Source organism: Dreissena polymorpha, chromosome 13, assembly GCF_020536995.1.
Source record: "Dreissena polymorpha isolate Duluth1 chromosome 13, UMN_Dpol_1.0, whole genome shotgun sequence".
Classification (NCBI taxonomy): domain Eukaryota; kingdom Metazoa; phylum Mollusca; class Bivalvia; order Myida; family Dreissenidae; genus Dreissena; species Dreissena polymorpha.
Genome location: NC_068367.1, coordinates 53,500,113 through 53,528,097, shown reverse-complemented (window position 1 = coordinate 53,528,097; position 27,985 = coordinate 53,500,113). Strand labels below are relative to the sequence as shown.

The following is a 27,985-nucleotide window of genomic DNA, read 5'->3' as shown; positions in this document are numbered from 1 at the left end:
ACATTGCTTTTTATGTCAACATTATCATTTGTAAAACGGCGAGCGATGATCTTTTTGTGTTGGGTTGCCTCTTTGTGTTCTCATCGACTCTTCGTCTTTGTGTCGTTTTGTATTTAATGTTTCAAGAAACAAAACAACGAGCAAATGTGTAGCGACTAATTTTATTGTATACACTGTATTCATTGTTGTGATTTGTTATTTGCATACACATGGAAAGCATTTATTTAGGTTTATTTCGTATAAATATATGTATGTATTTGTAATAATTTTTGTTCATAATGCAGTACATAAACAAGTACCATAAATACATATAAAATGTATATAGAGTACCATTATATGACAAAAGTTCTACCGACTTTTGTGCGGTATTTCCCTTGTAGCTTATGTACATTTTATGGCAGTTGAAGTTGTTTTTGATAAGTCAAAAAGTACATCAAAATCAGAGGAAACGCAAATACCAAATGAAGGAAGATAAACATTTTATAAATATGCTCTTCATTATGATGTAATATTAGGATGAATACAAATAGTATTGTCCAGTATAATACAAAGTTGACATTGCAATTTACTGACAAAATATTTAAAGCGCTCTGTCGTCTTAATAAAATTGTTGGACATTTATCAAAAAGTGAAGTTTGTATCATGGTCTAATCTAGTAAACCAGATGAGGATAGTTTCGTAGTTTTATGGTTTCAAAGACTGCGCAAAGCAGGGAAAAGAGTGTGTTGTGTGGTAGACAGCGAATAAGTAAACAAACATGCGGGAAATATAAAAACATACATAACATAGATCTAACTCAAACAGATAAGACAAAGTTCCACCACGATTACAAAAAGGACGTTTCTTGGTCTTTGTGTCACGAATGTTTTTGTTTCTGGTAAAATAATGAACATTTGGTAGCAGGCTGAATATTTTATATAGACATTTGTTTACAAGCCATATGTAACGTAAATAATTTTTCTAATAACGATATTAAATGATCTACAAAAGATGTACATGTGTGCACAAAGTTAGGTAAATACATAAACAAGAGAGATTAAGAGCAAACATATAGTATGTACCAAACTCTTATCGCAATTATATTGCCATTGTTTTCCAAAAAAATAAGATGCTCTTTGGTTCCGTTTAAAAATCGAGGAAGAGATGTCAAATAACGTTATGTCAACCTTTTTAAGGCCCTACCAAATGGCTCGCGTTTAAACTTACTGATTGCAAATCAAAACGCATCAAATCAAAGGTACTATGCCTTATCTCAAACACTTGCAAATAAAAAAACACTTTTGCAAAGGCTTGATTATAGTACTATACACTGCTATTTTAATCAAGCGTTAAAGTTAATGGTATAAGCTTAAACCTTTTGGAGTAAGAGAATGTATAATGCACGCGAAAAGCAACACGTTCTCATCTACGTAAATCAACATGGCGTTGTCGTCGGAATGGTTGTTGTTGTAGTGGACATGGAAGTTGTCGGTGTAGTGGTCGTCATTGATGTAGTGGAAGCTGTCGTTGTACTGGTTACAGTAGTTGTCGCCGATGAGGTGGGGGTGGTTGGAGTGGAAGCTGTTGTGGTACTTGTGGCAGTCGTTGTGGCCGATGTTGTTGTTGTCAATGGTGTACAGTCGGGTGTCGAAAACGTAATACCCACAGGAATTCCTAACGAATTCCTCTCTAAGTAGACGAATATGTTGCAGGGGATACCAATTAAGCTTACGGGCAGTATAAGTATTAGTTCTCGAGTGTGAGCATCACGTTTTTCTATCTGCGTATCGTCCATCACTGAAATGCAAGGGGTTTACTATTATGTTGAAACTAAATCAGGCGTTAAACATACAGTCTGTTGAGTCTCACGCTGGGATTTGGAAAACCGGACTTAATGCACCTGCGTAAAGTGTCGCCCCAGATAAGCATATGCAATCTTATCTGGGATGACAATTTCCGCTTTCTTGGAATGTTCTTCTTGACGAAAATCCATTTTAAGTTGAAAGTGTCGCCCCTTATTAACCTTTTCGGACTGAATATGCTGATCTGGGGCTGAATTTTACGCAAATGTATTAAGTCAGGTGTTCTCAGAGCGAGGCTCAGTTGTTTGTCGAAACTAGCCAGATCGACTCAAATGAATTGTGTCGGCACTTAACTGTTTTGTTGGTAAACCAACGTCAATTTTTTAAAGATCGTTTTCGCACAATAAGCGTAAAAAAGCAAATTGATCTAGAAAATTTAAGTGGGTAAGAATTTATGCTTAACAATTTCTGACCCACATTTAATACTTTTGTTATTGGACAAAAAGTTTGGCCTCGTTTATTTGGAGAGGTTATTTGAAAGAAACAACATATTTGGTTGGCCGTAATATGAGACTAACCTGTGGGTGGTTTGCATAGTCACTCGGTTAGACATGCAGTATGATTTTCGGCCGTAAACCATTATAATATTTACTTCGGTCTAATATATAAGAAATCAGCGTATGAAATGAAACGTTATTCCGAAGTAGTAATTATGCTAAGTCACGTGTACATTTGTTAAAATGTTAAAGAAAGAATATTGACATATAAGTAAGCCATTTTTTTTCACAAAAACAGTACTAATGACAAAACAATGATGCTGATACGTTAACATCCAATAATTGCATATTTCTTTTCGTATTGCACGTTGATTGTAGCTTTAATGCTTCAACTATTTACATGTATTTGACCGCATGGGCCCTATTTATTGAAATGCTGTTTAAGTTGTATTTACCAAACATCACCAGTAGATGTAACAAAAACATGACTTTCAATGGAATAAAACAATAATTGTAAAAGATGACTTTGATGGACGTTTTGTTACCTTCCATCCAATAGATTTGTGTGCCGCCGCACATGTCTTGAACACGTGATGATGACGTCATAAATGACGGCACTTCCCTCTCTGTGAACTTCCATTTCCGAGTAGTACTGATAAACTCATTAGGATTTTGCCCCTGAATGTATTCAATATTGGTCATCTTAACTGAGTATGCGGTTTACAATTAAGACGAATATTGTAGTTAAGCTTTCCAGCTTTATAATAGTTTATATTTGTACCAAATGTGAATAAAATACATAATTCTTATATTTATTAAATGTTTAAAGTTGCCTGAAATCGTAACGCCATGGTTATTCCTATATTAAATTCTAGTCATAAGTCAACTTAATCAATGTTACTTAGACTCAGGTAGCGTTGTTTATTTATTACAGATATCACTTGTAGAGTTTTTTAAAATGCTGCTACACTTTTGAAATGTGAAACTCGTAAAAGTATCACCCACTTATCGCAAAATTGTGGCTTGCATTAAATAATTATAAATGCTAATAGTTTTGAGATTTAATTGAAAGCAGAACACATCCACACAGTTTAGGACAATACAGCTTAAAGTAATATGGAAATAAACGATGTTTAAGACAGAACTCATAGAGTACTCACCTCTGATTCAGTATCGTATCCAAGTTGCTTGGGATCGAATTCAGAGTCGATCGCGCGTGCGTAGCACCGATCTCGAATTTTCGACTCTGAATAGGTGTATCTGAATACGGCTAAATTCTGTAACCATAGCAACATTATCACTGTTTAATATATTCATCGATGTGTTGAGATTTTTAATTTTGCAATATATTGCTTAGTACTAAATTGATGCGTATATGCACACAACTCTTATAACAAATGGCTATCAAATAAAATTGTGTTTATTCATCGAAAATATAATGATAAAATGATAAATGGCTGATATATATTTTTCTATTTGAAATGTTGTGTCGAATTGTTCACTACTACACATTATAAACACATATAAATTATGTGCATGATATTAAAGGTACCTTACCATGATCTAAAATTTCCATTATATGCATCTTTTGACGATTTAAATACTGAAAATTATAAAGCGTTGCAACGCGAAACGATTGAATAATTTTGAGAGTTCTGTTTTTGTCGTTATATCTTGCGATACTACGACGATTGCTTATATACTGTATAAAATTCATCACTGATAGTATGAGCACGGATGGCCGAATGGTCTAAGCGACAGACTTTTACTCCAAGGGTCAGTGGTTCGAGGCCAGTTGAGGCTTACTTTTTACTGTCTTTAAACTTAAACTTAAATACATGCCGAAATATGTGAAAAGGCCCATTTAAGACAATACTATTAGCGATATTTAACTTATTTAATACAGATCGGGCTGCGGGTGGACGATATTCCATTCGAAGAAACGAAACGCGGTTACATAAAGGCAGAATTGATACGGAGACACGGATACAGATATTTTAACGGAAGTGTTTTACTTGAATACAAGCAAACATCATGTATATATATATATAACAGTGTCTTTACCTTAATGAGTACAAATTTGAACTTTCATTCACATTTAGTAATCTCAAAAATGCATACATAACACTAAAAGCTGTACAAAAAAATACAACTGAATTTTCAGACAATAGCGCTCAGTGGTATTTATTAAGTATTTTTCATTTAATTACACTTACGTTTTTGTAGTCGTAGATGATCTGGACTGTGTTGGGAACGTCTATCTCCGTCATGTCTTTGCTCTTGTTCATTCTCTCCTCCATATAACGGCCTTCGAGGTCTTGGACAGTTTCCCATGCTTCCTGGATCACCAGCAATATACGGCAAAACTTTTTGTTTTTACAAACGTATTTGCTGGAAATGTTATTAGTCCGAGACTTTAATGGTTTTTAGTACAACATCATTAGCTTTTCGCATCACCAACGGCTGATTGAACTTTTGTTGAGTTTACTATCTTAAATAAATAAATCGATATGTGTAAATTGCAAAGACGTGAAACCAACAGGCTAAACTTTTTTATTTTTACCAGGAGCCGTAACGTTTTCATCCAGCAACAGAAAAATCGTGAGTAACATGATGTTGCATTTTCGCACTGCACAACCGATAAATAAATAAATATATATATATATATTACTATAATAAACCAACACCAAGGTGCAAATATATGGCCCGATTTCAGTCTTAAGCTTTGGTAAATACTTTTGTTTATAACGCTTAACTAAATAACAAACTTTTCCCCGTACCTGATATGTATCCTTTGTCATCTTCCCACCTATGTAGACAGCTACTAGGGTGGTTGCAGCCACAATAACAAAGACCGCCAAGCCTATTACAGCGGCCTTCAGTAGTTTCGGTCTTTTGATGACATTCTGTAGAGAAAAAATGAATTCAGAATGAGAGGACATGCCAAATTACGCTCCAGTATATCAATGGAAACTGCCAACTTGTTTTCGTGATTTGCATGTTTTTTTTACCATCACGTTTTACGAATCATACCGGAAGAGGTAACAATATTATCGGACGCACATTTTGTATTGTTGAAACCCTAAATTGTTACCTTAACCTCAAAACAAAATAAATACATACCAATTATATATTTCACATAACTGATACGTTTTTATTTATATATAAGCTTTCATGGAAAGTTCAATAATTATTACTTAAGCGTACTTTTTCTGAAATGTGCATATTAATTTCGTATGATTCATAATAAAAGTAAGAATATTTAAGCATACATTATTGATGAAACAATCACACATGTATCCCACAATCACAAACGTTCACAACATCAAGTAGCTATGCCATTGTATTAGTTATTAAGTAAAAACAATTTTTACCTGATCAATTTCTCTTTTTTGCAATTCCATCTTTTCTATGTCCATTGCTGAAACTGTATGTTGCCGTTTGTTTTACTAAAGGAACATCAGTCAGAATCCAGTTTAGATGTGTCTTTACTGATCAGATTACATATGTTTATATCAAGGCTGTATCGTGGGTGTTGGCAAGAAAGTACAACTTTTCATTGGTCCAAAATGACTAATGCTGTAATACACTTGAAACATTCCAAATGACGATGTTTTTTATTAAACGGATGTATTTTAGTCAATATGATGATTTGTGATAGGAAAATTAAAAACAAAAAACTTAAAAATTGTTAAGAACGCACCAAAACGCCTCATATGGATGCGTAGTTGATTACTCACGGATGAATTGTCCAATATGATTCAAATTATATTTATTAAATATGAAAAGCAATATGTGAAATTGACGAACTGTATATAGTGTTTTGAAATTCTAAAATTTAGATAAAACTTAATGGATCAGACCAGAAAACCCGCTGTGATATACACATTATGTTTTTGACCATGTTGGAATGGTGCAATGTTGTTGATTATGCAAATATGTTCTTCTCAGGATTTTATTGCATAGTTTAACCCATTTATGCCTAGTGGACTCTCCCATCCTTCTAAATTGGATCAATTTATTTCCAAAATTAGGGATGTCTAGTATATTTGTTTCTATATTTAGAATACTTCTAACAGAAATTCCTTTAAGCAAACAGCGCAGACCCAGATGAGATGCCGCATCATGCGGCGTCTCATCTGGGTCTACGCTGTTTGCCAAGGCCTTTTTTCAGGACGCTATGTATAAATGGGTTAAATCTACTCCGTCACCTTCTGGAAAAATGAGAACAATACAAAAATGCTTCGAATCCATTTAAGCTATACTTATTCAATAGAACTGCCTTGTATAATATTAATGACACATTATTGAAATTACAAATCTTCTGGGCTCATAGGTTAAAGGTAGTTTTATATTCAAATTACAAAAGCGTCTTAAGACAATTTTAGGTACATGTGTTTGTAAACTTTCGGTTGTTGATAATTTATGACGTATGCTGAACTAACCGTTATTCGCAAACAATTAATGCTTTATGACAAGCACTTTAATGTGTGATGATACATATTTTCTCGAGATTGCGATGATCAAGTTTTTAGCCGAATTTGGATTTATATTTGATTTTATTATTTATGAAGTAACAGTTTTAAAAAAACCCGCCTTTTAGTCTTGTTAATATGTTTCCGTTAAATAACTTATCACATATAAATTGTTTAACCATTAACACTACGCTGTTTGCCAAGGCCTTTTTTTCTAGACCCTATGCATAAATGGATTAATGTTAAAAATCTTGCAAAGACAGTTTTAGTTTGTTTGTGAGATGGTAAACAATTTCGATTCTACATTTCAACAATTGTTTCATTACTACGAAAACTGATTTTGATGTTTGAACATAGTATAATTTATCCTGTTATAAGTTATTTCGTTGTTGGTGTGTGTTACAAATATTCAGAATTAATTAGTGTGTTTATAATACATCCGGTTCTTATATTATCATTAATACATAAACCGATGTAGCCTTACAAGATTGCAAATCGTCTGTCAATTTTGAAATTTTACATTAAACGAGTGCGCTTCTGTGAAGTTGTTTACATGCTTTTTGCAATGTAATTTATTTTGTATCCGGAATTTCAACAAATTGCAATTTTTATATTCTGTCTGGTCGATTAAGTAAAATTTGTATGAATTGACATTAACGAAAATTGCCAGCATGTCTACGTAACGGTGATACCTTTTTTGTTAATTACTTATGTTGTAATGCGATGATGTTTAATACTTTTAAAGTACATAAAACTGGTTTTAAAACACAGATATCCTATTCATGTGAATGATTTAATATATAATATAACTATAAAGGACACACATTTTACAACTTAAAGGCATTTCATCAAAACGTTTATACGTCGCATTTCGTAAGTATCGCAGTGGTAGCGCACTTCATGTTGCTTCCAAAGGTCCCGGTTTCGAATGCCGGAAGTGGTACAATTGGGGTATTCAACATTTGTTTCGCAATTATAAATATTTAAGACTATTCAAATATTGTGTATATATTGTGTATATTTGTTTTTATCAAATTTATCGAGAGAGATATATTTTAAAAGTACGATAATCTGTGAACAAGTCCCTTAAGATTCCCTTTCATAATTATATACCGCATCACACACTTAAACTGTTTATTAATTGGATTAAAAGTATAATACTGTTCAAATGTATGAAATGGCAATTTTCTAGTCCGCCAGGTTTTGTTCATTTTGTTCACATTGCTTTATTTATTTTAAATCATGATTTGTAAATGACACGAGATGACCTTTATGTTTTGAGTAGCCTCTATTGTTCTCATTTTCGATTCGTCCTTTTGTCGTTTCGCAAGTAGTGTTTCAATAAAAGAAAGGACACATTTATATTGACAAATTTTATTTTATACAGTGTTGTGAAAGGTTGTTTCTAGCAATCATGGACAGCAATCCAGTCAAAGAAAATAATGTTTTATCGATATGCTCTTTATACTAACGTTATCAGCACATCGACGACAAATAAGATGACATAATAATCCTGCCCAGTACATAACACAAATTTCGTTCAATGTTACTAAAATATGAAACAAAAAATACCTTCTAAGTACAATTGTTGGATATTTATAAAAATGGTGAACTTTGTACCATGATCAAATCTTCAAAAAGCAAAAAACGAGTATGTTGTGTGGTAGAGAGCGAATAAATACAAGTGACACGGTTAATAACAAATTTATTTTATGCTTTCCGGTGGTTTATAGAGAAATATAAGTGAATTAAAACTGATAATTTCACTGTTTCAAACAGTGAAAATTAATAGTGAAAACTATCGATAATTTTCACGGTTTACTGTGAAATGACGTCATTTTTTGACGAAACGACGTCATTATCCCAGCAAAATTCTTTTGTTAAAATCTTTAACAATGTATAGAATCGGTGAAAAAAAGCATAACATAAAAAGAAAAGTTGTTGGATTCGGTGGAATACCGTTTTAAATTCACTCGTGATTATAGAAAATATATATTTTCACTCGTGAAAATATTATTTTTTATGATCACTCGTGAATTAAAATCGATAATCCACCGAATCCAACAAATATCCTCTATTTATTTTATGCTTTCCAGTGGTTTATAGAGAAATTTCAATGAAATAAAACTGATATTTCACTGTTTTAAAAAGTGAAAAATAACAGTGAAACATATCGATATTTTTCACTGTTTTACTGCGAAATGACGTCTTTTTTCGACGACATGACGTCAAAAATCCAGCGAAATTATCCAGTTAAACTCTTTACCAATGTAAATAAATAGAAAAAAAAGCATAAAATAAAAAGAAAAGTTGTTGGATTCGATGGAATATCGATTTTTATTCACTCGTGATCATAAAAAATACATATTTTCACTCGTGGCTGCGCCATTCGTGAAAATATTGTTTAATATGATCACTCGTGAAATAAATCGATATTCCATCGAATCCAACAAAAATTCTCTATATACATACAAAAAATCTAGCTCTGGCCGTATGAGATAACTCTTATCGAAAGATCCATCTTAATGACAAAATGGCAGTTTTTTGTACTTTTTTGGGGTGTTTTTAGAGGCTTAATATTAATGGTAGCCTAAATGAAGATTTTATATAGACATTTGTTTACAATGATACTTCAATAATTTTCTTATCACAGTATTAAATATTCTACCAAAAATGTACATGTGCATGTAAGTAGAAAAATATAGTGCGTATAACGGAAAGCTTATACATGTATATACGAGATTTAAAGCAAATACAAAACATTGTCCAAACTCTCATCGCACTGATGTTGCCGTTATATAAATATATTATATATTTATTTATTAATTACAAATAAGGTGCTCTTTGCTTTTATTAAACAATGTAGGAAAAAGAGTAAGAATAACGTTATGTTGACGTTTTTGAGGCGCTACCAAACGGCTCATGATTTAACTATAAGACTGGTTGGAAATCTGAACGACTATATTCACATGAACTATGTCTTGTCAACTGCAAAATTGAAAACACTATCCGGTTAATGGATTATATTAGCGAAAACTGCGGTAAAACAAGAGGTAAAGTAAATAAGGAAAACTAAAAACTTGGGTTTAAAAGTATGGACAATGTTGACGAAAATCAACCATTTCCTAACTACGTAATTCAACATGGCGGTTCAGTTGATGTTGCGGTCGGAGTAGACGTTGTCGGGGAAATGGTCGTTGTTGCAGTGGAGGTCGCCGTGGATGGTGTCATTGTCGTCGTAAATGGAGTGGAAGTTGTCGGAGTAGAATTTTGCGCGGTACTCGTGCTAGTCATTTCTACAGATGAGGTAGGGGTGGGAGTGGGAGTGATAGAAGCAGTTGAAGTAACGGAGGCCGTTGTATCAGTAGTGGTCGATGCAGTCGGTGTACTGGTCGTCATTAACGAAGTGGAAGTTGTCGGGTCGGAAGCTGTCGTCAGACTGGTGACGGTCATGCTGGTAGATGTGGTGGAGCTGGAGGTGATAGAAGCTGAAGAAGTAGTTAAGCTCGACAGTGTGCTTGTTAGCATGCTAGATGTTGTTGTTGTCATAAGTGTACACTCGGGTTGCGAAAACGAAATGCCCACAGGAATTCCAGAGATCGTCTCTAAGTACACGAATATGTTGCAGGGGTTGCCAAATATGGTTATAGGAATTATGAGTATGAGCTCTCGAGAGGTTCCAGTGATCTGACGTTTTTCTATGTGCGTATCGGCCGTCACTGAAATGCAAATAGTTTACTGTTATGTTAAAACTAAATTAAGCGTAGAACGCTCTGAGATTTGAATAATCCGAACTTCATGCATCTGAGTAAAGTGTCGCCCCAGATAAGCATAAACAATCCATACTTTCTAATCAGGGACGACATTTTTCTCTTTCATGAAATGTTCTTTTTAACGAAAAGCCTGAAAGTGTCCTCCCTTATTAATCTATGCAGACTTTACATGCTAATCTTCGACGGCATTTTACGTCAATGTATTAGGCCAGTTGTTCCCAGAGGGAACCTCAGTTGTTTGTTGAATCTAGCCAGATCGACCCAAATGAATTTTATCGGCTCTTAACCGTTGTTTTTTTTTGGCATACCAACTTTGAGTGTGTTCTTTATTAGATTATAAAAGCAAATCGATCTTTAAATATCAAGTCATTGTACATACCTATTAAAATGGGTAAGAAATTATGTTTAACAAACAAAAACACACCAGTCATTGAACAAACTGTTTGGCCTCGTTTATTTGGAGATGTTATTTGAAAGAAAAAACATATTTGCTTGGTCATAGCCTGAGAAGATCCCTTTTGGTGGTTTGCATAGTTTGTCAGTTAGACATGCAGTATTATTTTTGTCCGTAAACCATAAAAATATTTACTTCGATCTAATAATATAAGAAATCAGCATATAAAATAAAACGTCATTTCGAAGTATTCATAATGCTAAGTCACGTGTACATTTGTAAAAATGTCATAGCAGGAATATTTGCATATAAATTAATTGAGCCGTTCTATCACACAACTGTATACATGACAAACATAGATGCTATTCAATGTTCTCATATTTCGTTCGCTATTGCATTTTGATGTAAGCAATAATGAATCGACTGTTTCCTATTATATTAGAATCATTAATTGAAATGCCGTTAAAGTTGGATTTACCAAACATCAAAGGTAGATGTTAATTATACAGATGTTATATTTGAAAGGCACTATTAAATTTTCAATTGAATAAAATGATCTTTGTGAATGATGACTTGGAGTGACGTTATGTTACCTTCCATCCAATAGATTTGTGTGCCGCTGCACATGTCTTGAACACGTGATGATGACGTCATATATGACGGCACTTCCCTCTCTGTGAACTTCCATTTTCGAGTAGTACTGCTAAACTCATTAGGCTTTTGCCACTGAATGTATTCAATATTGGTTATCTAAACAGAGTATGTACTTTACAATTAAGACGAAAAGTGTAGTAAAACGTGTCAGCTTATAATGTTTTTTTCTTTATTCGAAATTTTTCTTTATTCGAAATGTGAATATAAAAACACAATTCTTGCATTTATTAATCTTTCAAAGTCTTCTGAAATCGTAACTCCAGAGACATGGCTATTCCTATATCTAATATAGGAATAAGTTTAAACTCAACTTTATCAATGTTACTTAAACTCAAGTGGCTTTTTTATTTCTGTTATATATCATTTGTAGAATTTTACAAATACTGATACATTTTTTAGATGTAAAACTCGTGAAAGTATCACACACGTACCGCAAAATTAAGGTTTCCATAAAAGCATTTTACATACTTAAAGTTTTGAGATTTTAATGAAAGCAAAGCAAATCCGAACAGTTTTAAACAATCAAGCTTTAAATTATATGGAAATAAACGATGTTAAAGACAGAAATCATAGAGTACTCACCTCTGATTGAATATCGTATTCAAGTTGCTTGGGATCATATTCAGAGTCAATCTCACGTACGTAGCACGGACTTCGAATTCTCGTCTCTGAGTGTGTGTATCTGAATACGACTATATTCTGTAACCAAAGCAACATTATCACTATTTAACATATTTATCCATGTGTTTATTTTCTTTAATTTAACAACATATTGCTAAGTTCTTAATTGATGCTTACATGCGTAACGAATGACTAACCAATCAAATTGTGTTTATGTTTAGATTATAAACTGGTATAATGATATAATGTTAAATGGCTGATATATAATGATACAATGCTGTAATTGTAATGAATTGTTTACTATTGCACATTAGAACACACAGCTATTGTGTGCATGATATAATGACAATTCTAATAACGATATTTTACTTATTTAATACAGATAGGGCAGCGGGTGGCCATTTTCCATTAGTACAGAGACACGAATTTATATATTATAACGGAAGTCGTTACCTTAAATGATTACTTTATTATTTTTCGAACGGCTTTTAGCAGTTTATCTGTTGTTGTTTTTTCTGCAACGATATTTGTTTTAAGTTTGTAAAAGAAAGTACACTCAATTAGACAACTTAATTCGTCACAAACTTATCCGGTATTACACACATTTCACATTATAAGACACACAATAAGACTATACACGTTTTAAAATGTATTGGTATTACACATCCGAAATTTTCGCATTTTTGTACATGGACTAGTGGTAGGAAAATCCGAACAAAATAGAAGCATATATTATAATGAAGCCACTTCAATATGTGTATACAGCGGTCATCATGGTGTATTTTGTCTTTGTAAGTACATATTTTAACTTTCATGCACTGTACTTTGTGAGCACAGATTTGAACTTCCATTCACATTTACTTAGCTCGAAATGCATACAAAGCGCTTATAGCTGTACAGAAAAATGCAACTGATTGTCAGTCAATAACGAACAATCAGTGGTGTTAATGATGTATTTTTCATTTAATTATACTTACGTTTTTGTAGTCGTAGATGACCTGAACAGTGTTGGGAACGTCTATCTCCGTCATGTCCTTGCTCTTGTTGATTCTCTCCTCCATATAACGGCCTTCAAGGTCTTGAACAGTTTCCCATGCTTCCTGGATCACCAGCAATATACGGAAACAGTTTTCGTTTTATCAAACGTGTTTCAGGAAATGTTATTAATTCGAGATGTGTGGACTTTCATGGTTTTTATTGAGCACCATTATCTTAACGCATATTTACCGACCATTGAACTGTTGTGGAATTAATTGACTAAAGCGATATTTGTATATTGCAAAGATTGCAAACGAGCAGATTTAATTTTTTTTTATTTAGTACCAGGAACCGTTATGTTTTCATCAAGCAATATAATATCGTCCGTAACCAGATGTAGCATGTTTTCACTGCATAACCGATGTATAGTGTTCCATAATAAGCCAATACCATGGTGCAAATATATGGCCTGATTACAGTCTTGCACCTAAGTTGTCGAATATTGTTAAAATGACCCTAATTTAAATAGTGTATGACTTACATTCTCGACATATTGAACATAAAAAACGATCTTATAACTTTGTAGCAGCGGCATTTATTTGCAGCTTTGGTACCTTTTTAAACGCTTGACTATGTATCAACCCTTTCCCGTACCTGATATGTATCCTTTGTCATCTTCCCACTTATGGAGACAGCTACTAGGGTGGTTGCAGCCACAACAACAAATACCACCAAGCCCATTACAATGGCCTTCAGTAGTTTCGGTCTTTTGATGACATTCTGTAGGGCAGAAATGAATTCAGAATGAGAAGACACACTAAATAACTTTTGTATTAAAACAATTTTAACCGAACTGCAAACGCGCATACGAATCATACGGGAAGATGTAACACTATTACTGGACGCATATTTTTTATGATTTGTAATCTTAACCTATAACAAAAAGAAATGGTTAACGCCACTGGTATATTTGATATAACCGATCAGTTTTTATTTATAAATTAGCCTTTTTCGAACTTCATGTTTACTCAAGCGTAATTATCTGTAATAACATATAAAGTTTGTTTAATATATTATTAAGTTAAGAATATTTTAGCATAAATTATTGATGTAGCAATCACACATGTATCCAACAATCACTTATGTACACAACATGTGCTTAGCAAATAAAAATCACATTGGTTTTGTTATTAATTGACAAACACACACGTTTTACCTGATAAATTCCTGTTGTTGGCAAACCCATCTTTTCTGAGTCCATTGCTGAAACTTTCTGTAGTCGTTTTACTGAATGAACATCACCTTTCATTCAGTTAAGATGTGGCTTTAATGATCCGGTGACATATGTTTATATAAAGGCTGTATCTAGGGTGTTGGCGTGCCAATGCAATTTTTTATTGGTCCAACATAACTAATGCTTAAAAACACGAGCAATATTCCAAATAGTGATGGTTTTTATAACTATAACTAAAAACGGATGTATTGCATAAAATTTAATTATTTTGGATAGTAACATTAAAAAACACTTAAACATTGTAATAACGCACCCAAACGCTTCATACGTTGGCGTAGTTGATTACTCTCGGATGTATTTTGCAATCTGATTTAAATTTTGATAATGAAAATATGAAAAGCAATATGTGACAGTGACGTACTTTATTTTTTTTTTGAAGTTATATAATTAAGTTATAAATTAATGGATCAGACCAAATAACCCGCTGTGATAATTTTTTTATTTCTTTGATCATTGCAAAAGGGAGCTTGCTTTTCATATTTAAGTTAAAAAAACATTATTTCATAATATATTCTTTTGGGAATGCAATTTACAAATTGCGTGTAATGTTAGCAGTTTCCTGACCTGTTTTGAACATCACAGAAGAGAACAAGACATAATAAAGAACTGATACAAGCATAAAAATCTTCATATCCCGGAACACCTGAGTCTTGGGAACGTAACGTTATAAAACCGGACCGGCTAGCTCAACAAGTACTTCCTTGGAATAAAAGATAGCATATTTCATTTCTGTCGCGGAAACGAAACTTTTGCAGGGGTTTGTCATGAAATCATTTCTACGGCGATTCCCCTCTAACTCTGATTCAAGAAGGGCTGTTGTCGTATACTGATACAATATTTGTACTCAGTATTTGCTGATCAGCTTACCCTACAAAAAGTGTAAGTAAAGCAACATAACAGTTTTGATATGACAAACATCTGATAACGGCTAATAATCTGCCACTCGGCAGAGGCTTGTCTTAAGTCAATAACCATTCAATGTAGTGTTTGCTTGTTAATAATTTTGTTAATTCTAATGATGCATATGTCATAAGTATGCTGCCCTTATTAGCCGGTGAATAGCATACGTGAATATTTTAAATTTAACATCTTTTTGTTTTACCTGACCTTTAAACATTCAACAAAAATGTAAAACATTTCAAAATTAGAACTGCGTGTTTCTCATGTGATGTGTTGCATGGTAACGTTTTCACGAGTTCAAACTTTGAATTCGTTATACATGTTAAGCAATTGGATATAACAATTACTGGTAATTATAACCTTTCATATAAGTATTTATGTAAATAGAATGATCGAACGTCAAAGCTTTACCAGAAAATACTAATTTTGTACAAGGGTATGAACATCTTTAAAAAAAGTTAACAAACAGTGTATGCAAATAGGTTGTACCGTGATCGACTCGTTTGAATATGCAAACACGATGTTTGCAGGATTTGCAATTTTTAATCCTCCCATATTAGTTGTCGTTAAATATTGTTATTATTTCATTTCGTTGTATGAGATTTTACAAACTTGCCACATGCACATATCATCAATTTTGTTGTGTTAAATAGTGTATCGCTATACTTGTGCTATCGTAAAACCTTTAAGTATAAAATAGTTGTTTGTTCAACACCCTCAACTTGCAGGGAATTTGCGCCTTAGAACTTCACCTTTGATTTTTCGATTTCATTATTTTTAGGGGCCAACCTTCGTCATAACAAACCAGCTTGCATTTTTTAAGACTTAGCATTCCACGGTTATTGTGAGTTCACATTTTTTATATATCAAGCTTGTGTTACCTAAATCTTAAAACTTTTGACATATAATCTACAAGCGTTATTCTTTTACACACCATTAACCAGCATTCATACTGAGATCATTTTTCAAAGTTTTTTGCGGAAACCATATGTATGGTATAATCTCATTTGAGACTGACCTTTATCAGATGATCTAAAAATTTTTACTTAACAAACATCTTGACCAAATTTTCATAATTTATGTCAAAGCGTTATCAATATGTTGTGTGGAAACATACGACCTGTTACAATGGCTTGTGCAATTTGATCTTCGACTTGTTGATCCCAAAACCATTTGGCATCACCCTCTCTATCCTAGTAGCCATCATTTATATTGAGATGTTCGTAGGTAAATGAGTTCTCAAGATAGCATGATGAAAACCAATGTCTTAATATACGTGTCTATTTAGAATGAGTACCAACCTGCCGTTTGACCCGGTGAGATCAAACTCTGTGAAACCATTCAACAAATTGCATGATCATAAGTCGAAGCGTCCTCAAATTGTCGTGTCAAAAATAATTTTCTTCTAAGAAATCATATGGCCCTTGCCTAGGATATCGTGACCTCAAAATTAATAGGCATCTTCTTCTTATTTCTGAATCTGATTGACATGTGTTGTTGGTCAGTTATGCCCATAGAACTTATGAAAGCATGTTACATGATTATTATAAATGAATAAATAAGTAATTAATTTTTCGTTTAAATTTTTCCCGTAATGAGGAATTTTACAACTTAAACTTTCAAGATGTCCATCAGGGCGTTTTTTCCAATAATAGAAAAAACATGTCAAAATATCATTTGGCAAGTTATTTGCGTTGAAATGGAGAGGTGCCATAGTAATCATCACCGCGCGGAAACGAAATGTCTACGGACCGACCGACCGATCTATCGACCTACCGACAGAGCGACCGACCGACGGACATGCGCAAAATTTATACACCGAGGGAGTAACTTCAGTAAGGGACGTTGTGTTTGGTAAAAATCGAAGATTTATGTGCGCATGATAAACATGTGTAGACACAATCGATATATATATATATATATATATATATATATATATATATATATATATATATATATATATATATATATATATATATATATATATATATATATATATATATATATATATACATATATATATATATATATATATATATATATATATATATATATATATATAACAAAGTCTCTATTAGCCTTGTTGTATTTAAACAAAAACGCTGTATTATTTTTTGCCGAAGCTTTTGACCTCACGGTCTTCATCAGCGGCCTCACGGTCTTCATCAGCGGCCATTAATCTGAATCTGAAAATAAAGAATGGCCGCTGATGAAGACCGTGAGGTCGAAAGCTTCGGCAAAAAATAATACAGCGTTTTTGTTTATATATATATATAACACAATTGACATCCATGTATTATTATCCAAATGTTATGTACTTTCATTATATCGTTTCCGTTGACTCTTTTATAGCTTATTTAGTCGTTACGTTATTGTGCAAATTAATTTTTAAGATTGGCAGTGATGAGCTTATTTAAAATGACCCACCATACGGTTTCATTGTTCAAGAAATTTCAACTTTGAAACTTAACAAAATATGTTATAATTTCATAGTTGTGGGTGGTATGACAAACTAAGTGAACAGAATAAAATGTTCATGTATATTTATAATCAAAGAAGTTTAAGAAGGGGTTTTATACGCGTAATTTTGTTAACAAAATTGTCGTTTGATGACTGTTCAATCTTACAATTTTGCATCCTAAATTAGAATCAAATTAATTTGAGTCCGGTTCAATGACTTAAACCATTTACATAGTAGCGCACTTGATCATTCAAACATTCGCTTGAATTAAAATTAAACTATCTTGCGAAACTAATTGTACAAAATAAATTCAAATTACACTCTTAAATATCATGCAATATATCTTGTCCAAAACAAGTTTGCGAATATTAAGGTACACAAGTTATCAAAATATCAACCGTATCAATAAATTCGAGTCTAATGAATTAGGCTAACATTTTCACGCAACAGGACAGAACAGAAATATAAATGTCGCCACTACAAGATGGTAGTCTTGTCTCGATATCTTTGTCGTTTTTGTTTGTTTTCATTACATGTTGAGTCCATTAAGATATATTCAGGCGTAATGCTGAATGCTCCCCAAGGCAAATTCTCTTTAAACCAAACATGGTAGCCTGAGGAGTCACATTGACATCAAGATCCTTGAATGAATTAACAAGTGTACTTATAGATTTTCATTCAGATATAAAATAAGATTTGCAATATAAATTATATATGGGACGTGCTCTGTAAAAGGGGGATTAATGCATGTGCGTAAAGAGTCGTCCCAGATCGGCCTATGATGTCCGCACAGGCTAATCAGGGACGACACTTTCCGCTTTTATGATATTCGTTAAAAGAAAGTCTCTTCATAACAAAAGTCCAGTTTAGACGGAAAGTCGTCCATGATTAGCCTTTCCGGACTGCACAGGCTAATCTGGGACCTCACTTTACGCACATTCATTAAACCCCATTTTCACAGAGTACGGCCAATATATGTGGCTGGGAACGAGATTATGAATATGTTTACAATGTTCCATATCTGTACAGAACTTATTTTGTTGAGTTTGCTGTTAATTGTCGTCTTAAATTCTTTAAAATGGTAATAAATATGAAAAAACACACTTTTTTGTTTCCATGGCAACCATAATTTTAATGGTTTATAATACTGCAATTATTCTGTACTTTGTAATCAATTATGTTCATCGACATACGCGAAAACAATGGAGTTAGAATCAACACAAACTGATAAGCATAACATGTAATAATACCCTATTGAATTGAAACGTCATTTCATACAAAAGTAAAACAGCGCGATTCGGCGTTTGTGACATGATGCACAAAAACTGGCATAACTTCGTCATTTTAGGAATTGGATGCTCAAATTTCGGATTTTGATTATAAGGATGTAGCACTTTCATAATATATGCTTAGCTGAAAAAGTCTTCTTTGACCAGAATACTCAAAATCGCGTTCCCAGCCACATATATAATAGTTATCTTAAAACTTATGATTATTTTATTGCCTATAAATCTGGCCAGACATACGTCTATTAACATTTCGCTGGTTATCCGAATGTTGTCGATGAATGCCGAAGTCTTCGGAGCTATTTGTGTTTTCGAGTCTACGTCTTCGAATATATTTTCGAGAGAAACAACAAAGCGGACGATTCAAAATATATTGAAAGGAAGCAACAGAAGACTGAAAGCGTTTTCATTAAAAAGTATTTATTGTATATCATTTATTTTACCAACAGGCATGCATAAATACTTTGTGGAATGCGAAATATTTCAAAAATTATTTTCGTAAAAATAAAAAAGTCAACAATAGATATAAATTCAGCTTTTACAGTCTTAAAACATAAATTATGCCTTCTTTAAAATGTGATATATATTGACCATATTATCAAAAGCTGGTAGCACTGATTGTTAATGTGCTGACATACATGACCCGCGTCAAAGGAAACTGTGATTATACCACATACGACCGGAGTAGCTCCAGAACAGCCCGTGCAACGCGCAGTCTTGTGAGGAGCTACCATGTCCGCCACGAAGTTTTCCAAGTGTTTTTGGCCTCATCAGTGGACAAGGTAGCTCCATACAACACTGCGCGGACGCGCAAGCTACTCTGAAGCAACGATGGCCGCATATGACATACGACCCATTTTTGCATGACGTAGGTGTTTAATCTTTTATGTTTCTTGAGTCCAATGAAGTTACTTTAATAAATATTTCAATATTTTTTTTTATAGTTGTAGCTCGATTATATATGAAACATATGAACAAAGCAAAATAGGAGAAAAACAAGATAAAAATAAGTTTATCAATGCGAAGCAAATACAAAGCGATGTGAACTTTTCAGTACGTGGCGGATATGAAATAACGTTATTATTATTATTATTATTATTATTATTATAATAAATATTGTAAAAACACACAGTTTTCATTATATATTTACTGCACATTAATTTAGCAATATTTTGAATAAAAAATTGAACACGGGCTTACAAGTAAAAATAACTTACTTAAATACATAAATATATGTTTAACTTTGATCACTGTCATTTTGGATATTTGTTTAGGTTTTTATATAGTTACTCATTATGTTAAAGTTATTTACATTTCAATTCACTTGCGTAATTATTTTGTTATTGAGCAACTGGCTCTACGTGCATACAAATCGTGAGAGTAACTTCGAAACATCAGATATACACAGTAAGAAAGTCAGGCATCTAGATATAACGGCTCATTTAGTTTCCAAAGAAGCACTGGAACTCAATCACAAACGGTATTACCGACACCAAGAACTTGTTTCGACCAGCGTGAAATTGCCGAACGAGTTGGGGATGTCGTACGTTGTATAGCAATATTTGTAGTTGTTGCCACACAAGATGCCGTTTGAGAAAAAGGCAGGTAGCTGACGTGTAGCACAAAGACGAGAAGAATGTTTGACGCTTCTGTACAGTTGACTGTTTGACAGCTGAAAAAGTAACAGGAAATATGAGTCGCGTTCTGTGAAAATGGGTTTTAATGCATGTTCGTAAAGTGTCGTCCAAGATAAGCATGTGCAGTCCGCCCAAACTAGTCTGGGATGCCACTTTCAGCTTTTATTTTATTTTTCATAAGTCATACGTTTAACTTTATCCGGGTCTACTGGCGAGAACATTCTTTAACATTATATATTTTCGTGATGACGGTAAAAATAAGGTTAGACAATTATTTCGAAAAAAAAGAGCGTGCTAAGACCATACACTATACATATTATTCTTATGATTACTAAGTCAGGTGTTATTTATTTCTAGACAACAAATACTTCTCCGAATAGTGTTACTACACGTGTATACCAAGTCTCGAATGTAAAGTTCTTGTAAGACCTTGCGACTAATTCTTTACATGCTCTCTGTAATTTGCTTTTGCTATTAAACTTGGACTGTGACCAATGGGACACTTTATTTACTATATGCGATCGAATTTGAAGAGAAGTCAAACATTTAAAGTAAAAGAAACGCTATATGATCATCACTCTTAGAAAACTGGCCTTGGTAGTTGTGTGTAAAGTGTCGCTAGGCAGAGAATTCCTTTAAACGAAATATGCAACTAAAGCGGAAAGTGTCGTCCCTGATTAGCCTGTGCGGATTGCGACATTTAACGCAAACGCACGAAGCCCGGTTTCTTAGAGCGAGGCTCATATAAATGATTCATTATTATAAACAGGTGAATTAATCTTAAGGACTTAATAGTAATGCATCGCCAAAACGGCTGCAGTATCAAGTGGCGAAAGACGTACTACTTAAAGCTGTTCAAATAAATTTAGCATAACGTAGTGTTTGAGTTATAAAAAAACCTGCATTATTCAAACAGGTAGGAGAGCATAGTCTGTGTAACGAATCGAATGTTATTATGTGATCTTTTACCGTCCATCCAAAAGATGCTGGTGCCTCTGCACAATTCTTGCACCCTTGGTGAAGAAACCAGATCCCATGGTACCACCCTTTGTGTGAACAACCACTGTTGCGTGGATCGTTCTTCGGGATTGTCGACAATTTCCTTAAGATGGATATATCGTTTACTACATATTACCAAAAATGACACTTATCTACATATATAAACATAAATAAAGAGAACAATAAGGGCGAGTCAATATTAAAATGTTCCCTTATTATACGGACTTATGGAATAACACCACAGCGTAGTAGGAAGCATCGTATTTGATATAAAGTTTTATTAAACAGCCATTCATACGATATGTTTAGTGACATACATCATTCTCTTTAATTTAAAATACTCTTACAGATGTATATCTTCACCTACATACGTGTGTATGAAAATGTGTTAGTCATGCACAATTTTGAATATACGAGTGTTTTAACAAGTAAGGCGTTAATCAAACATTTTCTTTAAAACATTCTGAATGCCTTATCCAGTTGTAAAAACATGTCTTAAATAGCTTCTAACATCGGTGTCGTCCATGGTGATGTTTGGACCGGGGTCAGTGGTCGTGTTGATGTAGCGGACGTAGCAAGGTGTCCGCAGTTTTGTGTTCAGGTCAGTGTAGCGCTCCACGACTATCCCCTATTGATCCATAATGGATGCAACCAAATAGATTTATTTTGAGTATGTACAAACAGTACTGATATTCTTGGACGGCTGTTTCCGTTTGAGAAATAAGTTGCGAATCTTATGTAAAATATACTATTGTTTTTGTTATTTAACAAATAATAAATTAAGTATTAAATGCTATATAGTTCAGCATTGGAAACGTAGAGCAGAAAGATGCCAAAGCTATGGTCGTTTAACGCGATGATTTTCATTGTGAAGTCGCTCAAATAATACAAGATTGGATAGAATGACGATTAGAAGACAAGAAAACACCACTAATCTATAAAAAAGTTCTTTATTTAATGCTTAATTAGAGCTGTAAAATACTTCTTCTTATCCAAACCGAAATTTGATTAATGACAACGTATAAATGTATTAATAAGCGGCCAATATACAAGTAGCAAATTATCTTATTTATAGGCAATCTAAGTTATACATACGCGTCTGTAATCATACACGCTCTGTAAACTGTTGGGCACATCGATCTCAACACAGTCCTTTGTTTTTGTGACCTTTTCCTCTAGCATACGACCCTCTCGATCTCGCAGAGTTTTCCAGGCCTCCTTTTATACACACAAAGTTCAACAATTTAATTTAATGGGAGGGATCTGAGGCGCACACATAATCCTGTTTCAGGTTTATTAAGTCCTCTCATTTATAGATGATCCGACGAAACAGTCATTGATATATTTATTTTGAACGTCTATGTGTACATCATTTTCATGTATTTGTTTTTATAAAAATAAAGTGTAATTTTTTTAATATATGGCCTGAGAGAATTTAAGTTAAATCACTGTTTTGATATACAACTCATACAAATCAAGTCCAGAAAAAATGTGAAAAACATGAGAATAAAGAACGTATGCTATTAAACATTATCCAATACAATAATTGTATTTTACAACTGATTAAGTTTGAATTGAGACACAATATTTTGTTAACTTCATAAATAAATGTAAAAAAGGTAAATTATTGTATAAATATATATACGCTTAAATCGGTTATAATACCGACAAAAATATGAATATATAATTATATTGTATAAAGGTCCAACCTGATATGAATTCTTCGTCATGTGGATTCCGAAGTAAACCGCGACGAAGATCACGACAGAAGCGATCACCAAGGAGACCAATACAATTGCAATTACAACAACTGGTCGTGTTTTCGTCTTGGATATGGCCTCCTCTTTCGTTGGCTGAATGAGTAAAATATTCTTGAAAGGTAATTTTGACATGCACCACTGTTACAACCAAAAACTGTGGCATAAAGCCGATTTTTTTTATGGGAGCATCGTCTCTAAAATTTTGACATCATCAAATTTAAGTTACTTTCAGCATTTTATGTTTATGTTACCCGCATCCGACCTGTTTTTTGTATTCAAAGTAAAAATATAATAAATGTGGGATCGATCAAAATACAAAATGATATAGTATATACAAATAAAATTATTTGAAAATGGTCTTGAACCATGTTCTTGCAATATACCTAAAATAAATGCACTATACCAACGTGAACTCATTTGTGTGGAACCATAAGCCAATTACCCATACGCAAAATGTTCAAGATGGCAAAAATGTGTAGGTTTTATGCAAATTGCAAAACAACAATAGCAGTCAGAAAGAACAAAGTTTGATAGCTTTAGATTTCAACAAACAATTAGGTTACAGATCACGCACACAATTGCGTTATATACACAGAAGTAAAATTGTTTCTCGGAACAGACAGTCTTCAATTTTTAAATTTAATTCAATCAACTTGACAAATAATACTTATTCTCAGCATTGTGTTTAAAACTGGAAAATAATAGTCATCGTTTGATTTTTATGTCAGTGGATCCGTTTATAATTAGATTCCTAAGCAATGTTGATACTAATTTTTGTTACAAGTCAACACACTGACTAATGAAACGTTTTCTAAAATGTAGTTATTTAGACGGTTAGTAGCTAAGTATCTGTTCACACGTTTCTGGAAGTTTAATAAATCTGCTTCATTAATTATAATTGGTGGTATTTGAAAAGTCTTAATATTTATAATGAATGACATGTTAAATTTAATTTGCAAACAATTTCATCCGCCCTGTTGTATTTGGGAAGGGATAAAAATGTAACCGTAGTATATTTCGTTTATATGTATATTTCGTTTATATGTATATTTCGTTTATATGTATATTTCGTTTATATGTATATTTCAGTCATAGCTGTTCAATAATTTGTGTACAGAAAGTGTTACACATGAAGAACTTTATAACACGGTATTTGATTCAACAAGAGAATGACATGTATTTATCGACCCATCTGTATCACAATTATATATAACATTCTTTATAAGAGCAATATATTTTGATATAATTATTTTAGTATCAATCGAAGAAATATAAATGTATGGCAAGGTAAAAGAGAAGTAACTTAAGCTGTTACATTTTTAAATATATGAGTTTTGAACTTATACTTATTGACTGTATGCGTTTCTGTCATGACAAAAATCACAATTAAAACAATTAAAATAAGATTTGTTTTCCAGTTACATATAAATTATCTTATTGAATTGTTATAGTTTTTTCCCTCTTACTCTGTTTTTTTATTTAAGTTTCCGTAAAAGGTCATTCATATGTGAGTATGTATTTGTGCTGCTATAAAATCAATATAAATGAGTAGAAAAAATAGTTTATAAACAAACAGCTTATAAAACATTCACTCAAGTATAAATACCGATACAAATTGTTTAAAAGGAAGCATCAACAAACGACATTTAATTAAAATCAACTTATAATATTGACACTAATAATTCATTTTTTTCCTTTTAATCAATCCTTTGTCGAAATATTAGTATTGTACTTCTAAATATTACTCACCTGATTCACGATGTAGGCAGTCTTTCCCTCTTCCATTCCTAATGTTGGCTTCATCCCTATGCACAGAAGACACGAACTCAGCTTTCAAATTTCTAATGTAATGCTCAAATCCTACCACCCAGACGCAGAACGGTTGGTTTTCCGGTATGAAGGTAACATGATCTTAATGTCCTTTATATCCAGGATAGGTCCGGTATTCTTTGCATGGCGATGATACAGCAAGAAACCACCTACAATAAAAAAGTGGCTATGTGTCATAATTTGTTGAATGCTTTGTTTTGGGTGGAGTTGATCAACTCATTTAATTCCCAAGCATTTACAATTACAAATTTTAAGTGCACAACATCAGGATACCAGCATCTATTTTTGTATTTCAATTTCATTTTTAATTTAAGTTGACGGACGTAAAACTCGTTAAATCGTATCTAATTGCAATTTGATCTCTGATTTGTAATAAACAGTGTTGCGTTTATCAACTTTACAGACTTTATTACTTAAAGCAGTGATCTTCAAACATTTGAAGTTGAAACGTAAATCACGAGATTACAAACAGAATATATAGATATATTATTATGTTTTAATGTGCAATGTGTTATCAATATGCACTTGAATAAGTACTAATTTTACGTCAATATTTAGCAATCTATTTTTATATTTACATCTTAAAACTAAGGCAACAAGCAGGTTAGTACTCAATAAAATGGGTGTTCATTTTTGAGTAAATATAGTCATAGTCAGGTACACATATACAGTTTTTTCGCCTAATAAAATCATAAATTCTTTAAAGAGATACTAGGCTGTTTATCGCGTGTGGTCTTTGAAATTATTATTATTATTATTATTATACCGGATTTATATAGCGCCCTTTTCATGCAAGAGTGCACGTTCAAAGGCGCTTTATATAAGAACATTTGACGTATCGCAGATACGAATACATTTTTGCAACACTGTTTCAAAAGAAATCGATCAAAACTACTCAATTATACTATAGAACTACTCTATTATACTATAAGTACTACTACTACGTTAAAACATGCACAGTAACCATAGATTAGAAAGATCAACAAGACACTATAAAACTACCCTATGTGTATAGCTATAAGACAATTAATGAAACCATAAAATCTAAAACTTAAACAATAAGTACTACGTAAAACAACAAAAAATAATTATGCTTCCTTTAAAAGGGTTAATTCAAGTTCATGATGATTGAGATTTTATATAATGAATTGAGTAAACCACTGCTTATATTGCATAAGATTGGAGGAAGAGGTGAGTTTTCAGTGCCTTTTTGAATGAATTCAGTGTTGAAGAACCTCGAATGTTTGATGGAAGTGAGTACCAGAGTTTGGGAGCAGCGTACATGAAACTTCGCTCTCCGTATGATACGGATTTAATCTTCGTTGGAATCACTAAAGAAGTTGTTTCGTTCTTTGATCTTAAGTTTCGCCTTGGTTCGTAGACTTCAAGTAGGTTTTTCAGATATACAGGCGATTGTCCATTTAAGGCTTTGAACGCATTGGTAAGTATTTTGAAGTGGATTCTTTTTTCTACTGGGAGCCAGTGTAATTCTTTTAGGATCGGTGTTATGTGACAATAGCGGGATATTCTTGTGATAACACGCGCCGCAGTGTTTTGAACATTTTGTAGTTTCTTGATAGCTGATGTTTGTGTTCCATACAGCAGTGCATTGCAATAGTCTAGCCGAGACGTGACAAGTGAATTGACCAATGATTTTGTGGCATTTGGTGTAAGATATTTCCTGATGTGACCTATTTGCATAATCTGACCGAAATATTATCTACTTATAGCATTAATATGGTGTTCCATGTTCATTATTGAATCAAACCAAGCGATGAGATTTCGTACGTATTGCGATGGTTTAATTGTCGAGTCCCCTACTTTAATAGTTAACCCATCTACGTACCTGGCGTTGTTTTGACTTGAAAATACTATGACCTCGGTTTTTTCGGTGAAATACAGTTCTAGTTTGTTAATAAAAATCGATTATCATGCCAACTGCACGATAAATGATTTCTAGTTTGTAAATCTAAATCGCTTATCATGCCAACTGCATGATAAATGAAGTGCATGCGTCAGGAATATAAAGGGCCGGTCCTCAGACTGTCCAAATGACTATTGCCCATATCTTTGTCTGTTAGCAAGGTATAGACTAAGAGCGTAGGCTTTTGCATAGAAGGGTTCCAGGTTCTTCAAGGATTTTTTTTTATTCAATTGTGTTTTTGTTATTACTTTATGTCAAATATTTTGGTGTTGGAAATAAATACATTTAATGACAATTTAATTGTTTCTAAAAGTATGAACACTTCTATGCATTCCACATGTTAAAATTTACCGTGTCTAATACGTTAAAGAAAACGTTAATGCACCATGGTAAAGGTGAGTTATTCCTCCTTGATCTGTGTAAGTACCATGCAAATATATTGTTTGTTACCATATGAATTGGGTATGAACTTTCCATTATTTCATGCATTCAAACATATGTTGGCACACTTGAACTATTCTATGTGTAATTCTAAATATCTTTTCTTAGGGGAGCAATATGTACAATTTTAGCCCGATCGCTTTCGTTTTTAAAAATGTACTGCATGACTTGCATATATTTAAGATATATTTTATACAAAAAATATGCATCACCTAAAATTTAAATGGTAATGGCAAATCCATTGGTGCCAGTGTGAAGTAAAGCTTGAGCCTAATATTTG

The 27,985-nt window shown here is 33.0% G+C and overlaps 3 protein-coding genes across 3 annotated transcripts; all 3 read right to left on the bottom strand.

Moving 5' to 3' along the window:
* Window positions 1-145: 145 nt before the first annotated feature.
* LOC127854452 (uncharacterized) lies at window positions 146-5,765 on the bottom strand. The gene is made up of 6 exons (XM_052389492.1): window positions 5,653-5,765; window positions 5,059-5,184; window positions 4,495-4,617; window positions 3,439-3,555; window positions 2,824-2,956; window positions 146-1,776 (listed from the first exon to the last, which is right to left on the bottom strand). The coding sequence occupies exons 1-6, from the start codon at window positions 5,695-5,697 to the stop codon at window positions 1,415-1,417; spliced, it is 906 nt and encodes a 301-aa protein (XP_052245452.1). The 5' UTR covers window positions 5,698-5,765; the 3' UTR covers window positions 146-1,414.
* A 3,871-nt stretch (window positions 5,766-9,636) lies between these two features.
* On the bottom strand, window positions 9,637-13,292 carry LOC127854451 (uncharacterized). The gene is made up of 4 exons (XM_052389491.1): window positions 13,173-13,292; window positions 12,157-12,273; window positions 11,514-11,646; window positions 9,637-10,472 (listed from the first exon to the last, which is right to left on the bottom strand). Exons 1-4 carry the CDS (start codon window positions 13,254-13,256, stop codon window positions 9,892-9,894), a joined length of 915 nt encoding a protein of 304 aa, XP_052245451.1. The 5' UTR covers window positions 13,257-13,292; the 3' UTR covers window positions 9,637-9,891.
* Window positions 13,293-19,517: 6,225 nt separating this feature from the next.
* Window positions 19,518-25,461, bottom strand: LOC127855929 (uncharacterized). The gene is made up of 6 exons (XM_052391845.1): window positions 25,260-25,461; window positions 23,460-23,603; window positions 22,846-22,968; window positions 22,262-22,378; window positions 21,721-21,853; window positions 19,518-20,786 (listed from the first exon to the last, which is right to left on the bottom strand). The coding sequence occupies exons 1-6, from the start codon at window positions 25,311-25,313 to the stop codon at window positions 20,557-20,559; spliced, it is 801 nt and encodes a 266-aa protein (XP_052247805.1). The 5' UTR covers window positions 25,314-25,461; the 3' UTR covers window positions 19,518-20,556.
* Between the last annotated feature and the right edge of the window lie 2,524 nt (window positions 25,462-27,985).